The 18235-nt window shown below is 46.2% G+C and overlaps 1 protein-coding gene across 1 annotated transcript in view; it reads right to left on the bottom strand.

Moving 5' to 3' along the window:
* Window positions 1-17072, bottom strand: part of Nebl (nebulette) — a 353920-nt gene extending 336848 nt beyond the window's left edge. Inside the window, exons 1-2 of the mRNA XM_060372753.1 lie at window positions 16220-17072; window positions 14824-14918 (exon numbers count right to left, since the gene is read on the bottom strand). Coding sequence (XP_060228736.1) covers window positions 14824-14918; window positions 16220-16288 — 164 coding nt within the window. The 5' untranslated portion in view covers window positions 16289-17072. The remainder of the gene's footprint in view (window positions 1-14823; window positions 14919-16219) is intronic.
* Window positions 17073-18235: the final 1163 nt, after the last annotated feature.

Raw genomic sequence — 18235 nt, 5'->3', positions numbered from 1 at the left:
TTCACCAGCAGCCTTCTGCCCTCTGGATTGTCGGCGTGCACCACCGTCCTCTGCCGTGTGCACTTCTCATGTGCTGTGTCATCGTTGCGTGGAGGGAAAAACAGCATCTGCCAGCCGGCCATTAAGAGGAACCCTTCCAGGGCACAGAGCACTCAACCTTCAGGTGCTCAGAGCAGAAGAGACAAATACACCCGCAGCAGACTCGCAGGCAATTAAACCCAGCATTACATAAGAACCATTTAGAGAGAGAAGGAGCACACAGGCAAATCCTCTAAACCAGGATCCTTCTTTAGCACCCTCAGAAGAAGAACTATGTTAACACAGAGTTTCTATTCCCGACAGGAATAACCCGTAATTATTATGTGCCTAAAGCATCTAGAATTCTTAAATAGAATTTCACATAATGTTAAGAAAATCAGAGAGCTACGTCACTGGCAACAGGAGGAGACCTTAGACAGAGGCAAGAAGAGAGAATCAGAGAGATGGGGGTCAGGGAGCACAGATCCCACTAAGTTGTCTATAAAGTTCTGGAAATGGAAAAGGCAGAAAATTTCATGAGAAAATAAGATTTATTCCATAAAAAAAGAAGATATTGGAGATGGTTCCATCTATGGAGCACTTGGTTGTCAATCCCAGAACTCACATTAAAAAACAAGAAGTGAGGAATCCATGGTTGTCATCTGAGTGCTAGGTAGGTGGAGACAGGCAAATAAATCTCTGGGACTCACTAGCTAAATAGTCTAACCTACGAGGCTGGTGAGAGACCCTGCCTCAAAATACAGTGGAATGTACCTGAGGAACAAAACAGCACACACAAAACAGACAGACCCTTCATTCATGACAGAATGGATCCATCAATTGTTAACATATTAATTTGAGGGAAAATAAATATATTTGCAAAAAAGCCACACACATGATGCGCAAATGAATGTGCCTTTTACTTAACAGCGTTGTTAGGCTGCTGTTAATTGTTCCTTTGACAGACTCCAGAGTCGTTCAGGGACGGGCTTCTGGAGAGGCCTGTGAGGGGGTACTCTGATCTGCGGTAACTCAGGAAGGAAGAGCTGCCCAGCGTGGTGGCCCCGCAGCTGGGATCCTGGCTGTGTAAGCAGCCGCAGGTCTTCGTTGTTCTCTGTTTCCTGACTGTGGATGTAATGTGACCAGCAGTTGCACTGGGTTTTAAACACTGTATTATCTGGGGTTCCTTAAAGCCTCTCCCTTCCAACCCCCTAACCTTAGGTAGGAGAGAGAAGGTTAGTGGGGAGAGGGGACAAAGACCCTTTAACTTCTCCAGGCTGTTTAGGGTCTATGGGTTCCTAGGGGAAATACCAATCTCCATCAACAGTAAATGCAGCCAGCAGTCTCCTCCAAGCTGCTGCACCATGAAGCATCTCTCTCCCTCTGTCTACTCCAAACTGCCACTCTGTCCATCTCTGGTCTCTCCAAACTGCCACACGCCACACACCACCACACACCACACTTTCTCTCTCTTGGCTCTTGTGTTTATCAGAGTCCTAGACCATCATGCACCTCTCCTTGCTGCCAGCTGGCAAAGACCACACCCCTCAGGAGGCAGTTAACAGCTGTGGACAGACTAAAGCCCAAGCTAAAATCCCACACTTAAGATTAAAACAAAAACATATTTACATACATACTGAGAGTATAAAGAAACCAAAACTTCCATTAAAACCAGCTGTTTCAAGCTCTCCCCAACCTTGATTTCTTCATCATTACAGACTGTACCCTTGAGCTGTGAACCAAAATAAGAACTTTCTTTATAAAGTTGTGTTTTGACAAAGTATTTTATCACAGCAACAGAAAAAAAAATCTAAGACACACAGAATTTGCTTTTAAGACTTTAGAAAACAGTCATACAAAATAATTTTCATACACTACTTTTGAAAATAATATTTTTGTCAGGCATCGTTCAAGTGCACATCAGTGATGAACAATCTAGCTATAAATGTCAGCATTTCACCTCATCAGATGTGCTTGTTACTGATCAAGTCTATTCTCTGTCCAAGCAAGGCCAGTTCTAGCAAGAACTGCCACATGGATTCTTATGGAAAGAAACATCTGCTTTTTCACTGAGTCAGTCCTAGGCTAGAAGGGCCTGGAATAAAGCTGAGCTATACTACTCACAGAGCCAAAGGCTCACTGTGTCCCTGACAAAGCTGGCTGGACAGTCTTCTCTATTAGATGTCATGCAAGCACACACCAGATGTCTGAATATACAGAGGCAATTAGAACTATCCCTGCCCTCAAGGATGCTTATAAAAAAGATTTGTTTATAAAAGCCAAATGTACAAAGTTCTTGAGGGTCTTCCCATGGCTACCTCTGCCCACAGAGTCAGCAAACTCTGTGTGTGTGTGTGTGTGTGTGTGTGTGTGTGTGTGTGTTGTTTCCTAACTTCTGTTAAGTGACTAACTACAGATAGTGATCTTCATACCATAATGAGATAAGGTTTGTGATATGAACAAAGAGCACATTGATGAAGACAGGTGGAGTACAGAAAGGAATTTAATTGTCCTTTGTCTTTAGTTTCTGACAGCCATACTCAAAACACTTGGAAATTGGAAAGCCTCTGTCCTTCCTGAGCCCCTTGGACCAAACTAAACCATATGCTGTCAAGATAGCTCGAAGTGGGGTTGATCCCTCTGGGCTTTAAGTAGGGTTATATCGGCCAACCTCCTCCCGGGAGTCGGGGAGCGCTGAACAAGCACATGGCAAAGGACTCTCTTTGTTGTACCTGAGCACTGAAACTCCAGGAAACACACTGCACATCACAGCCTGGTGGAGAGTCCTGGTTGCTGAGCCCATTAGTCTGAGGGAAGGAACAGATTCTAGCACCATAGAGCAAAAGCAATGCGTCACCATGTCCACAGTTCTCTAGATTCTGACCTATGTGTCTTTCTATTTGAGATCATTTTGATTTGCGGGGTCCTGCTCTTTTACTGTATTTGCACACGTGTGTACAAGTGCATGCCCATGTATCCAGCAGCCAGAGGCTGGTGTTGCGTTGCTCCCTGCTGTTCTGTACCTTGCTCCCTTTACAGAGTCTCGCGCTGAGCCCAGCACTCACTACTTTTTGTCTAGGCTGACTGGCGAGCAAACTCCAGCAACCTTCCCTGTACCCCCTCAAACAGGCACATATATGTGGCTTCTTACATGAGTGCTGGTTTCTGAACTCAAGTCCTTGCGCTTATGAAGCAAGCACCTACCCACTGAGATATCTCCCCAGACCCTTGATTTGTGTGAAATGATTTGATAAATCATTTTCTTTCTAATTAATTTATTGAGAATTTCATTCAGTGTACTTTTATCATGGCTCCCCCAACTCCTCACTGAGTTCTATGAATCTTCCACACTAATTATCATGTCTGAAAAAGTTTGCATCACTCTGAAATTTTCAGCCAGCTGGTCAGGACTCCGGTAGCAGAGGACTGGTTACCTGTGAATGGAATCTTAAGTAGCTACCCTTCTTGTCGGGACGATGCCCTTCAACTGTGGAATGATGCCAGCTCCAGCACTGCACTGAAATATCGCATCACTCACTTTTAACATCCTCAATATTTACCAGAAATAGTTCCTTAAAAATGCAAATCTCTTGCAGTTGACTTGCCTTCCCTTGGCCCCAAGCCCACCTCCAACCCAGGCTGAAAATGTTCATGTTCCAATCTCAGCAGAAAGTCAAATGAGTAGCCAAAGCAACTGTGGTATAAGATGAAACTTAGATGGATGGTAAAACTGAAGCCTAAAAATTACAAAGATACTGGAGAAATGGCAAGAATGGAGGCAGAAACGGAAAAAGCCCCAGAAATTAATGGGCCAGCTAGCCTTACAGACACAGCAGTGAACACTAAATGAATGGCCCTGTATCAAAAAGGTGAGGACTGACAAGGCTGTGTCCTCTGACCTCTACCTTCATACTATAGTACACACACAGACATACTCACACATGAACACAGTTGTGCACACAGCCAAAGATAAAAAAAAAAAAAACACTAATGAATGCACAAAGGAAAAGTTCAATAATTGGCTAAAAGATTCAGGGTATTTCACAAAGATAGTTGGAGATTTGAAGATAAAAATGACTCATATACAGAGTCATAACATGAGCAGGAATAAATGGTAATATCTGGGTGTTTGGTAAATCATGATAAAATAGTCTCAAATACCCACTTACTCCTTACTGTGTGCCCAAATTTTATTAAGCTCATTTTACTATTCTAACAAATTCTTACTTCTAAAAGATAGTCTATAATTGTACCCATTCTGCAGGTGAAGTTACTGAGACTTTAGCTAAAAACTCAATGAAGGCCTCAAAGCCAGCAGCCCAGTGTGACAAGAGAGAAGAGGGGCAACTGGAAAAAAAAAAAAAAGTAGAAAGATGATTGTGAACATCTGTCTGTAATCCAGCTGGCTCTTTTCTATAGGCAATGGAGTACTGCCAGATGTGTCTATACAGGGAGTATTATGGCCAGAATCACATACTGAAAGGTACCTACGATGGTAGGAGAAATGCTCAAAGGACAAATGAGGCACCAATGGTCAGGTCACTGGGAGAACATGGTAAGAAAGGCTGAACCCTGGAAGAGCTAAGAGATGAATATGTGGAGATAGAGACAAGAAGGGATGATGGGATGCATGACGTTCAGGAAGCTGGAGAGACTGTGAGGGAGAGCAGCCTTGAAAGAATGACATGAAATATCCAAAGCATCAAACCATCGAAAGCACATCTGTGAAGGGTGGAGAGCTGACTCACAAGTTAGGAGCGCACATTGCCTTGCAGAGGATCTGAGTTCATCTTTCAGCACCCAAGTCAAGTGACTCACAACCCCAGGTAACTCCAGCTCCAGAGGATCCAGCCCCCTCTTCTGGCCTCTGCAGCAACTGTACTCCTGTGCACATATCCACACATCCATACACAAGGAATTAAAAATTATAAGAAAATCTCTTTTTAAATGCCTATGGTTAGAGTAGGCCCTCTCTACATATATTTCTCTCTCTCTCTTTCTCCCCAGCTCTCTTTTTGGTTGGTTGGTTGGTTGGGGTTTTGTTGGTAGTGGTGTGTTTCTTTGCTTTTTTGTTTGTTTTTGTTTCTTTGTTCATTTGTTTCTTTGTTTGAGACAGGGTTTCTCTGCATAGCCCGAACTGTCCTGGAACTCACTTTGTAGACGAAGCTGGCCTTGAATTCACAGAGATCCACCTGCCTCTGCCTCCCAAGTGCTAGGATTAAGGGTGTGCGACATCACACCTCCTGGCTAGCTCTGTTATTTTTAACTATGGTATTGTGGATGTGTATGTATGTGAAGAATCTAGAAGAGGGCATTGGAGCCTTTAGAGCTGGGGTTAGTAGGAACAGGCCTGCTCTGCTGGTGACAGAAGACAACTGCTCTTGTGCCTTGCCTGGATTTGCTAGAAGTCAGTCTCTTGATCAGTTAATAGATCGTGAAGTCTTATTTAAAGACCACATTCAGTATTAGCAGGCAGCAATATGACATCCCTCTGTCGTTCAGATCTCTAAGCCCCTGGCTGAACACCATCACTATCGCTCCAAGCTCTCCATGTTGGTTTGCATTTGCCTTTGATGAATAATGAGCATCAAGGGAGCTAATCAAGGATTCTTGTCTGCAGCCTTTTCAAGCCGCTGAGCTGAGTTAGGAACATGACAGACCACCAGTCTGCTTCTCAATCCATGTAATTTAGGAACGCACACACTGAGCTGGTTGCCTCTTACCCCTCCTAGAACTTTGTGGGAAAGAACCAACAGGTTATAGAAAGGTAAACAGAAGCTAAACACTGCAAGGCCACTCCTTCTGGGCTCCATTAAGAAAATGCAATGCTAAACACAAATAAAATTAACATTGGGCTCTCAAGTCCACAGTAAACAATCACAGGCATGTAAGCCTGGTCCTTTCCCAACTTCCTGCCTCCACAGCTAGGTCAGTGCATCAGTCAGAGCCATTTGGTTCATTAGAGGAGCTCTGCTGGATCCCAGCAGCAGCCTTGAACACAGAAGAATCAATAACGATACTTTTACTCCGGCTCTGAACTATATTCAGCTCATAAATATTACCCAAGATCTCACTTTCAGTGCTAAAAGCCCCAGATCAGCCTGGTCACACCAACCACACAACAGAAACAGAAAGGAAACAAAATTCAACCTCTTCTCAGAGACTGCAGGTGCTCCAGGCACCAGAGGTCAGGGTGCACAGAGATGTCGGTGTCTTTCTCACTTCCTGACTTTCTTGGGACACACTCTGTAAAACGCTCATCTGAAAATGCTTAAGGAAGACATACCACAGTGTGCTCTTAGACCTGCCTCTGACACACGATCAATAAGTCTGTAAGCGCACACATCCACATTTCCATGACCTTGCCTTTCACCCAGATTCAGGGGGTGTTCCTGGGCTTCACCTTCGGATCTTTGCTAATCTCACGTCATACCATATGAGACACATCACCATAAAGAGACAGAGGGTGCACATCAAGGGCGCCTTTCAGAAACATTTCCAAATAGACAGAATCCCATGCACGATGTGTAAACACACTCACTACTATTTCAAAAGATACTACAACAAGTCAGATTTTGTCAGCAGCTCAGGGAGATGCCTGAGAATCAGGGCATTTCCCATATGTTCTAGAGCATTTCATGTGATACAAAGTATACCTTCCTCTCCTTTTCAGTCACCAAGAGAAGAGGAGGGACAAGAGGGGGAGGGGAAAAATCCGTCACCCTTAAATATAAACATTTATGTCAGGTAATAAAGACTTAATTTCCCCCCTGAAGTATGCAACTGCAAAGCAGACAGGGAACATTTTAATTGGTGCTCAGCAGATCTCCAGCATGTCACAATGTCTTTCCATTGAAATTGTCACTTTTAAGACCATGACATTTTCTCCAATCTCTGAGCAGTATTAGGCAGCTTCACCAATCTACTGTGAACTGAAAGGATGGATGGATGGCACATGAGTACCTAATACAGATGATATATTGAGGCTCACAGACATCCGCCGACCCATTTAATCTCTATAAGGTTCCTGCTAAGAAAACATTTTCCCACCTTACAAGACAGAATGAATGAAACTCAGAAGAAAACATGCAAACATGCTTTCAGAAAGGTGACCTAGTTACAACTGAACCTTTCAGCAGCAACAGCGAATCTCATCCCACTCAAGATTGGAATTAACAAGCCTCACCCGCCCATCAGTGAGGATGTTTCACTCCTTGCCATTCAGATCTGGAAAACCCACCTTTCAGGCTCCCCTGAGCCTAGTCTACACACAGCTCCCTCTGGAATGTTCAGCTTCTGCTTGCCTTCCCTGGAGAGCCACGCTGGACCCTAGGCTGAAGTAAGACTACACGCAGAGCACACGCTCTGAGAGGCTAGCAGGATCACAGTCCTCAAGAAAGGCCTAATTTTAACTGAGCATCGTCTAAGTCACAGGCTCAAGGGACGAGCAGATAAACAAGAAGGGACAACCCCCCTCCTGAGTGGAGAGACAGGGAACCACGTGGTTCCCACACAGCATGGTGTGTGTGTGCCACAGCTGACCTCGGGGCTGAGGAAAGCGTGGGGCTGGCGTGAAGGAAGAGCCGAAGTCCACTAAGGGACCGCTTGCAGCCCAGTAACGTACCATTCCTCACCGTCTCCATTTCTCATCTTTCTTCCAGTTCCGGGTACAGGAATGGCATTCTACAGTGTGGAAAACTCGGAAAGCAGCTAAATGGTGTGGCTCAGTGAGGCCGTACTTGCCTAGCATACCGGAGGCCTCAGGTTTGATCCCCAGCACTACGCACACGCACACGCACACGCACACGCACACTCAGTATGAACTTTCCCATGGGGGTGACTGCTATTATTTATGTACTGTGCTTACCCATCTTTCTGTACCTTTTCTTCACCCCTCAAAAAACTCCCACTGTGAAAAGGCCAGCCATGTGCTGGACCTAGACTAGACCTTTCCCAGTCTTCATCTGGCACCGTGAGTCTGGCAGGATATGGTTTAAGTGTGTACCACCACCACCACCACACACACACACACACACACACACACACACACACACACACACACACAAGTTTTTCTGTTTGAACACTTGGTCTCCACCTGGTGGCACTGTTCTGGGAAGCTATGGAACTTTCACGAAGTTGGACCAACTGTCTGGATACAGGCCACTAGGGAGTGGACCTTGAAAGCCACAGCCACATCAGCTTTCTTGCTCAGCTTCTGGTCTGCCGCCACCCTGTGACCCTCTGCAGCCCCCTCCCCCTACTTCTGCATCTTCCCCACTGTGATGGGCTGTGCCCTCCACATCTGTGAGTCAAAATAAACCTCTGCTCTCTGCAGCCACTATTTTCAGGCATTTTGTCCCACAGTTACAAAAGTAAACAACACGTGCTATTACCATTCTTGTTTTATAGAGGAAAATTTTAAAAAATAATAATCCAACGACTTGCTCTATAGGACATGATAGTATGAAGATTCAAAGCCAACTATGTCATGCTCCAAAGTGCTGGTGACAGGGTGCAGCTCATGAAACCTTCCTCAGTAACCACTGTTCACGTAATAGCAGGAAACTCACAAATCCCCTTAAAATAACCTGAGGCCACGGAGTATTATAAGACCAAATTTGGAAAGTGCAGAGATAAGAGAAACAGGAGGTGGGGTGGGCGTGGAGCTCAGGTTTACATCTCATTGCTCTTCCTTCCCTGTCCTCTGATAACCTCAGAAAGAGTGCTAACAAGGAGTTACCACCGAGAAACCCTAAGTCTAAGTGGAAACCAGAGGAGTGCTGGCCTAGATATCCACCCTGACGACAGGCTGGCAGAAGGGCACTGACCGTTCTGGATGGCTCTTGACGAGCAGCGCCCAGCTCAGCATCTTCCAGACTGGAGACGGCCAATGAATATTCACGAGGGGAACTGTTAACGCAGCCAGAGAGAAAAAGCAAATGCAACACACAGCTCCTGCTGCTTCGTTTTCAAAAGTAACAAAACCATGTTAAGGAGACTCTTTGGGGTCTTATTTGGAAAGGTGACAAAATGTACTTAGCACAGATATCTGTGGTTTAGGGTTTTGTTGTTTCTTTTTTATAATTAAAGATGAATTTGACACAGTCAGGACAAATGTTCATCCTCTGCCCCCGCCCAAAAAAAAATACTGCAGAAGGAATGATTTGGGGAAATTATTGGCAAGGTCATATTAAACTACTGTATCATTATCTGGTCCCTCCCTGGACCTAAAAAAAATGTGACTTTTGGTGGTATTAAAGGGCAGTCATTGATATTGCTACTTCTAAGCAATAATGTCTCCTCAGAAAATTTTAAGAACCAATGCATTTTTTTTACAAACACGTAATAAATGCAAATTTGACTTTCACACACAATAAATTAAATAATTTGACAAATGGCCTTGGGGTTTGTATTCTTTGTGTGGCGTGTGGGGTATCGAAGTGTTTGTAGTTTAGCTTGGCAAATAATTCACGCACAAATACAAGCTGTGTGCTTGTTCAGTCATCCCATGCTATCTTCCCAGCACCTCTAAGCAGCAAGAACACGACTCAGTCCTCTTTCCTTTGCAAGTTCTAAGATGCAGAAAATCCTGGGTGTGCTAAGCAGGAATCCAGCGCTGGCTTATGAAATATAAAGGCTTATGAAAAATGGCATGTGCTCAAGTAGACCAGTTTGTGTTTAAATATTTTAATAGTGTTCACTGCTGTGTTAGGAACTAAATGTGCATTGTGTTCAACTGCTCATCGAGTGTACACTCTATTTTCATCATCCCATCAAGAAGATCAGAATGTAAATACCATGTAAATTATATTTTATGCTTGTCCTCCTTTGCATGAAAGCAAACAGAATACTTATTTCTTCTCTAAACATATGAGAATATAAACAAGCAGCGCATCTAAATCCAGGGAAGTATTCACTGCCTCATTTCATTACAAAAAGATGCCCTCAGGTACCAATTACAAAGAGAACGGCTGTGCTTATGCTTTCAAATTTTTAAGCACAACGTTAATATTTATTTCAAAGGGTCTCAAGTTAATTATGCATGCCACTGTCTAAAAGAAAATACTATATAAGTACTCTGCCTGAAAACCCTCTTAAGAGATTATCTAAGTGAAGAGAATTGATAGCAGAAATTGAACGCCTAACATTGAACCTGTAGTAACCAGGAAACGGTATTTCCCTCACAACTAAATGCAAACTATGTAACTGATTATATCCTACAATAAAATATGCACACACCCACACACAAACAACTGAAAAAGACAGTCTTAGGACAATGAAAGAAACGTAGGTTAAACATGGACCAAATATAAATAATATGAAATTTTTATTTTCCTACACGTGAAAATGCTTGTGTTTCTTGAAGAAAATATCTTTATTCTTAGTGCATGATGTTTAGGGATGAAATGTGACAAAATATGAAACTTTCCAATGGCCTAACAATATTTTTTAATGTATGGAATCAGATTATGAGAAAATTATGAAATAAAATAGGCAAAAAGGTGAACAAAAGTTACCTTCAGGCGAGAAGCACACAGATGGCCAGTGTGAAATCTGCCCTCCTCACCTGTGATGGCCACCTGTGCAGGCTCTCCCACTCACAGAGGAAAACTGCCAGAAAGTGTCTACCTGCACTAGCACGTGCAAGCCCTTCTGTCACCGTCGCCTAAACAATACTGCATGAGAACTGTTTGCATAGCATTTGCATCGCGCTTGTAGAAGTAATCCAGAGGTGGCTTACTGTATGCGGGAGGACATATGCAGGTGATATGCAAACACGATATCATGTTCTCGGAGGGCCTTGAGCGTCTACCAATGCTGCTATAGAAACGGGAGAAGAGTTGCCTCAGACACTAAGGAATGACCGTGTTCTTCTTTTAAGATTCTCACTTTACTATATCTTGGTGATGGTGACCGTGTTCTTCTTTTAAGATTCTCACTTTACTATATCTTGGTGATGGTGACCGTGTTCTTCTTTTAAGATTCTCACTTTACTATATCTTGGTGATGGCTTCAGAATTAAACCAATGTGCTATCTGACTTTTAATATATATATATGTAACATATTTTTAAATTATAGAGCATCCCATTACTTGCACTTAGCAGAATTTAGTGCTCCTAGCCACATGGACATTTATACTGTATCAGATACTTTTCTTGCTAACAGTAATACTTCCCCAGTCTGTTTAAATACGTCTGTGAGATGAATTATTAAACACAGAATTTAGGTGACAAAATAAAAGGACTATCTTTTATTTTGACAGCCATTGCTTAAATCTTCTCCATAGGGTTTTCATAGAAGGATGGAAGGATTGTAAGAGTTGTAGGACCAGAACATCTGCTATGAGATAGTCTCTTCTTGAAAGAAAAAGGAGAAGGAAGAGGAGGAGGAGAAAAAGAGAAGAAAAATAAGAAGAAAAGACGACCAGGCAAGATGGAAGGGGTGGGAAGGAGGGGTAGATCTGAGATGAGTTGAAGGGAAGAATGGGGAGAAATATGACCAAAATATGGTGTCTGAAATTCTCAAAGTATTAATAAAATATTATATTATTTAAATTTTAAAAATTCTCATATTAAAAAGTGACATTTGAGCATAAGCATCAACTATTTAACCAAACTAAGTACAGATAAAATGTGACTTTCCGTGGACAGCCAAAATGTTTCATTCTCTTGGAGCTTAATTCATTAGAGAATCAATTTTCCACCACTGACCCAGAGAGATTATGGCCGCCCTTCTGTCAGAGACTACAGGGAACGGATGATTGACAAGCACCACCTGAACTAGAGCAGATGCAAGGGATCCCCAGAGGGTAATCCACATGGACCAGATCACACGGCAACACACACACTTAGAAAAATATGGGCTACCAACAGTGGAAACACCACGGTGAACAGTATGTTAGGAGAGGATGCGAACTTGAGCTAAATTAAACAAATACAAAACATCAGCCCTCTCATGCACCCAAGAAAGATGGAGTCCTACATTCCTTCTATCTGTTCAATAAAGTGAACATGTACTGTTTTCATGTACTGCTAAGCAAAAGAGCCAGGTGGTACTCTAAAGTCTCTAGTTCAAATTACTAACAAAACACTAGAATCCTCAGAAACAGGAAATCTGTGAATAGTTCATTTAGTGATATCTGAAATTATTAAAAGCTAATATTCAAGCCAAGGAAACCATACAGCAGGGTATTTCCTATTGATGGAGTTCTCTTGTTTTAGGACCCAAATCCCAGTGTTCTGGGGCACTAATTCACTGTTAAATCAGAGTTCAAACCCCCCAACCTGTTCAAATCTTGCAGCAAACTCTGGAACTCTTTCATTAAACTGAGCAGAAAGTGCTGAACTATTGCATTGGCCCAGAAGCATCAATGATTTACGAGAGAGAGAGAGAGAGAGAGAGAGAGAGAGAGTCTGTGGTGTGGTGAGTGCATGCATGGTGTGTTTTCATGTACATGTGAGTACATGTGTGTGGGCATGCATGTGAAGGCTGAAGGTCAACCACAAGTATCATCCCTGAAGAACTGTCTACATTGCTGGGTTTTGAGATAGGGTCTCTCATTAACCTGGAGCCCAACACGTATGCTACACTGGCTAACCAGCACATCCCGGGGATCCACCTGTCTCTTCCTCCCCAGTGCTGAAATCACAAGGGCAGACCACCATGTCTTGATTTTTTTACATGGCTTCTAGGAAAAAAACCCGGTCCTCAAGATTGTGTACAAGCACTTCTCCAAGTGAGCAGCCTACTGCCCAGCTTCCTTTATTTAGTATTATTATTAATGTTGTTATTATTTCCCATTCACTTTCTCCATCTGTTGCCATTATTATCCTCCTTTCCCTCTACGTACAGAAGGCCCTCAGATGAACCCAGAAGGCGTTATTATGGGCTGTGTTAAACCCCAGGCAGCAGAGCCGTAAAGGATCCTTCCAGATCCTGAATGGCCCGTAAAGCTGGGGCCATGAGACCACAAGCCAAACAGTTATAGGAAGGATGGTTGACTTTCCTCTGCCTAAAGAACAATTGTCTTGTTTATGGGTTGGCAGTCCCTTCTCTTCCTGATGCACCTGCCTTTGATCTGGGACCAATTGTTTATCTATCTTAAGAAAGCAGAAGACTACAGTTGAAATCTCATTATTGCTTTAGATTTTCTCAGTCTGATGTACGAACTGAGAGTGTTGGAAACAGATTTGAGGAATGTCTGTGCACTATAACTTATCCAAGTAAGTCCTGAATTCTCCTCAGTCCTCAAAATTCTAATTTCTTGGCAAGTGTATCTGTACCTGTAAACACTAGACTAGACCTGAAAGAAACTCCGGGGGAGGGGGGAACCCTGTAATTCTCCACCAGTCTGTATGTGTGTCTCTGCGTGTTTGAGAGTGAAACGTGCACACATGGAGACTAGAGGAGGGCGCCGGTTATCCCTCCGCAGCCTCTTCCCTTGACACAGATCTCTTGTGGAACCTGCCGAGGCTGGTGGCCAGCAAGGCCCAGTGATCCCACGTTTCTGCTTCCTACAATGCTGAGTTTACAGGAGCCAATGCTCAGGCCGCAAGTGTCCTTGCCACCCCGCCAAGCCGTCCCACCAGCCCCCACATATTTGTAAAGTTCTGCACCAGAGGTCTGAGCACACTGTTTACCAAAATCTGCTCACTAGGATATACTCTCTGCACAAAATGAAGACAGACAGACCCTCCTCAATCTCCCGGAGGCCTGCAGGGCTGCCTCAAACACCCTGGGGAGGAGGAAGTTCCGCCAATACTCCAGCTAGAAGGTAGTGTGTCTCCAGAGATCTCTGGGTCACCTCTAGGGCTGGTCATGACCTCAGGTAACTGGGAGGCAACAGCCCACAGTGAAACCACTGTGTAGCAGGAGAGATGCCCACGGGACTGAAGAAACACAGACCCCACGGCATAAAGAGCCCACGGAAGAAACACAGACCCCACGGCATAAAGAGCCCACGGAAGAAACACAGACCCCACGGCATAAAGAGCCCATGGAAGTTCTGCCCAGAGGGGAGCGCTTGCGCCCTGAAGCTTAGCTCCTCCATGCTTTGGTTTCATTACCTGTTATGGAGGGGGTAATAGTGACCCCATTACTCATAGGATTTTGATGAAGATTAAGTAAATTGGTATGCATAATGTACTCTAAGCATGGCCTTACAGTAAACACATGCCAGTGCCAGCTAATATTGCCTAGAGCAAGCCCTCAGGGAAGCCTGTCAAAGAGGTGTCACTCCTTTCTTTCCCCACCTACAGCTGGGCAGCTGGAAATACCCTACACAAGGTCTAGGACAGCAGACTGATACTAACGGGGTAGGAATCACATCACAATTCTTTCATTCCCTGTTCAAACCCCAGAACTCCTGGAGTGACGGTCTCAATAAAGACCAAGCAGTTGAGACTTATTTCCCTAGCAACTGGGCGCAGATAGAAAATTGCAAGCTAGCAACATCCCATGATTAAAATAAAAATTGACATATGATTAAAATGGAAATCTACCTGACATGCATGTCAGAGCCCACACATTCTCAGTGGGTAAGTTCTGCAGTTTCTAATAAATATCCCTACATCTAAAATGTACCTCAAAAGCTAACCTGGTAGAAAAGTCACACAAATTACCCTACATTAGCAGGACCTAAATACAGGACCTTCCTGTAGTAAGAGAGCACGGAGTCTGTGGCATGCACAGGTAATTGGCCACCTGCACACGGGTGGCACAAGGGGTCAGATCTTCAGCAGAGCTTGTCTGCGAACTTCCGGGCTCCTGCTGGGCCCCACCTGGCACACCCGCCAAACACTTACGCATTGCAATAGGGCTTCTTCTCATAGCCTTTGTAGTTGTTCATGTTGAGAGCCATCTTACAGATCTCGCAGTGGAAACACCCTTTATGCCAATACTGAGAAGGAAAGACAAACAGAAGCAAACACTTAACATTTCGCTGCAGTACCAGTTCTGGACAGAACAGGCAGAGAAGGCAGTCCATTTGATAACACTACCGGGAAATGACTGTAGGTAGGAGCATGCGTTTACCTATTTTCAGTTCAGTAAGGAAATCATACAGCTATTAAAGTTGAGCTCTAAATTAATCCCACCACTATAAACTCAACAATGAAAGCAATGCCAAGGGTCTATCCGTATTATACCCGAAAAGGAACCCTGAGCTCAGCGAAGGGAGAAATGGGGCCGGTAGTGTGGCTTTAAAATGAAAAGGTTCTCTTTCCAGACGTCGAAATGTTGTGTTTGTAGGATCTGCACGCACGTGTCCACCGGAAGTCAGACAACGCACGGTAGCAGAGGTGGACCATGTCAGTACCCGTGTCCCCGTCCCCGCCCAGCTCCCACTAAAGTGCAGACCGCTGTCTCTGCCAGCTTACTCCACAGTGGCATTTGTACCACCAGATTTCACTGGGGCCGCCTACGGGTGGTTTCAATTGTCATCACCCAGGATCGCATTGGGTCTGTCTCCTGGGCTGTTCAACTCCATCCACACCCCGGAAGGGCAGAGCTGCAGCGGCCCGGCTAAAGCCGCTTCCTCGGGAATTTACCCTGGTGGGGCAGGCGCCCGAGGGTCAGCTCGCTAAACCGGGCCGGGTCTCTCCTGGAGGGGCTATTCTTAGCAATGCCGCAGCGGCCACCGCACCGCATAGGAATTGCTGTTTGCCTTTTGCTGAAGCCACTGTCACCAGAACTGCTGGGGACGGGGCGAAGGTGTCAAGGCACCGGGCAGTGGGGAGGGAGGGACAGACTGGATGGGGAGGAGGGCGCCCGGCTTGTCAATCGCACCCCCCTCCCCGCCCCGGGTTCCCAGTCTGGCTCCTGGGTGACTCAGCCTGGCTGCTGGGTGCCCAGCCCGGCTCCTGTGTTCTCCGCCTGGCTCCTGGGTGCCTCAGCCTGGCTACTAGGTTCAAATACTGGCTCCTGGGTGCCAGGGCTGCCCTGCGTCCTTCAAGGAGGCTGTCTGGAAGTCGCGCACCCCACACACAGGACAAAAACCTTCCCTAGTTTCAACACCCTTAGCATCTAAACGTGGGGGTCTCAGACACACGGCTGGGGTCTTCCTTCGCGCATCCTTTCCCTGTGACAAGACCAATGAGACATACCACCCCAATCATATTTCCAACCCCGCTGCCAAAACTTCTTAGAGCAGGTGCAGCCGGGCGCCCGGCGGTCCGGGCTGGCCAGGCGCCCCTCGCTCACCTTATCCAGGCAGTTGACTTTCTCCGTGGGATACACCACTTTTCCGCAGCGGGCGCACTGGGGATTCATTGTCGCGGTTCCCGCGGGCGGCGGCTGTTGCTGCGGAGGTGGCTGGGAGCTCCGGGGAGCCGCTGTGACATCCCCCGGCGAGCCCTGCGCCTCCTCGGGGCAGGCAGAAGGGCTTCGGGCGAGGACGAAGTGGCCTGGAGGGGCGCAGGGGGGCGCGGCGGGGCCTGGGCCGGCCGCACTCGGCGACGCTGGCACTCGGGTCCGGCTCGGGCTGTGCGCCGCTGCCTCTGCGTCGCTCGCGCTCCAGGTACCGGTGACTCACAGCACTCGCGCCCGCCCCTCGCGCTCGCTCACTCGCTCCCCCGCCGCCGCCGCCGCGCAGGCCAAACCCACCAGCGCGCACCGACCCAAGGGGCAGAGAACCAGCCTGTCTGGCACCAGGGGACAGAGGGTGGGGCGGAGTGGGGAGGCTAAGGACCTGGAGATCTCGGCACACAGCCGCCCGGGGAGGCCTGGGGAGCCGGCACCCACGGCCCCAGCAGCCCCGGGCGCCCAGGTGGGCGGCGGCGACAGAGCCAGCCGGGCGGAGGAGGTCAGAGCTGGGGGTGACTGGAGCCCGGGAGAAGCTCAACCCGCGAGCTTGCAGTCCCCTTCCCCTCTCCTCTTCCCGAGCCGGATGCCCTCCTCTCACCCCAGGGTGATGTCCCTGACACACAGAGGTCGGCCAAGGATGTGCCCGAGGTCCTCCTACGTCTCAGGGGACCAGCTCTTCCTGGTAGCGCCCGGCACACTGGCTAAGACCCCCTGTCTACGAAGAGACTTTGCCAGCACTGAGCTGGACCTGGCCGGAGCTGGGAGGGTTTGCGGGAACCGAGAGAATCTCAAGTGGTCCTTGGCCACCTGACTCGGCAAAGAGCGGAGTAGCGCGCCTGCTGATGTCTTTACGACCCTGGACGCAGAAGCTTTCTTGGTGCCCCCTAGTCGCCGCACTTTTTATACCCGTCATTGGAGAGCGACTGGTCATTATAGGCCAGAATCAAATCTCTCCTGATCAATACAGTTGGTGTTCGTTTTAAACGAGTGTATATAGTATATTGTTTTTCAATTAAGTGCCACAAAGATACGCGAAAAGTTCTCCTGTGCTAGGAGAAGCAATTACAAATCCATCATCCAAACCGGAAGAGCCAGAAAACCAAGAGAAGGGGAAGACGCACCCAGATAAAACAGCAGTGACTTTCCGTCTTAATAGTAGTCTCAGGGATATTGGATTCGTCTGTGAGAGGCAAACAAATGGAGCCATGTTAACTGTATTTCGTGCCTGACCCTACCACTTACTGGTTTTCTGGCCTTCTGCCAATGCTTAGCCTCTCTTTGACTCAATCTTTTCATCTTCAGAATGGGGCTGACAAGGGAGTTACAAAACAGCCCTGACCCCTCTGGAGTAAGGATTAAGTGAGTCAGCAGTCGGTAAGCGCTTCAACCTCCCTGGCCCCTGTAAGCACCACGCAAATCGGCTAGGATTATCATAAATTGGTTGTAACAAACACATTCCTTTCCTGGCAAGAGGATTAAGATTCAGTCATGCCACTTAGCAACTTCTGTGACAAACATTTCTGTCAGTTCAAGAAAAATCATAGCTGCACCTTTTCCGGAGACAACTATTGATTGCCAAGCCTCTCAGGCGAGGCTGCACCATGAAGGCATTCACAATAGTGCCGGACTGTTTGACTTCCCAAAGAGGAAGCTTTGAGTCACCAAATCCTGTGGCTCTGAACGCTCACTACTGTATCCACAAGCCCACCTTCAAAGCAAACAAAAGGATGATTTGCTATCAGAGAGTACCACTTATCCTCGAAAACACTTCAAAGATCACTAAAGATGGCCGCGGGCAAAAGGGTATGTGTGTAATCTCCCGAAGGACAGCAATTATTATTATTATTATTGTTATTATTATTATTTAGCATTTAGGTTTTTGGAACTGCTCATCATATACATAGTCAAAATACC

The sequence above is a fragment of the Meriones unguiculatus genome, chromosome 19, assembly GCF_030254825.1.
Source record: "Meriones unguiculatus strain TT.TT164.6M chromosome 19, Bangor_MerUng_6.1, whole genome shotgun sequence".
NCBI lineage: Eukaryota > Metazoa > Chordata > Mammalia > Rodentia > Muridae > Meriones > Meriones unguiculatus.
This window is presented reverse-complemented; position numbering and strand designations above follow the sequence as displayed.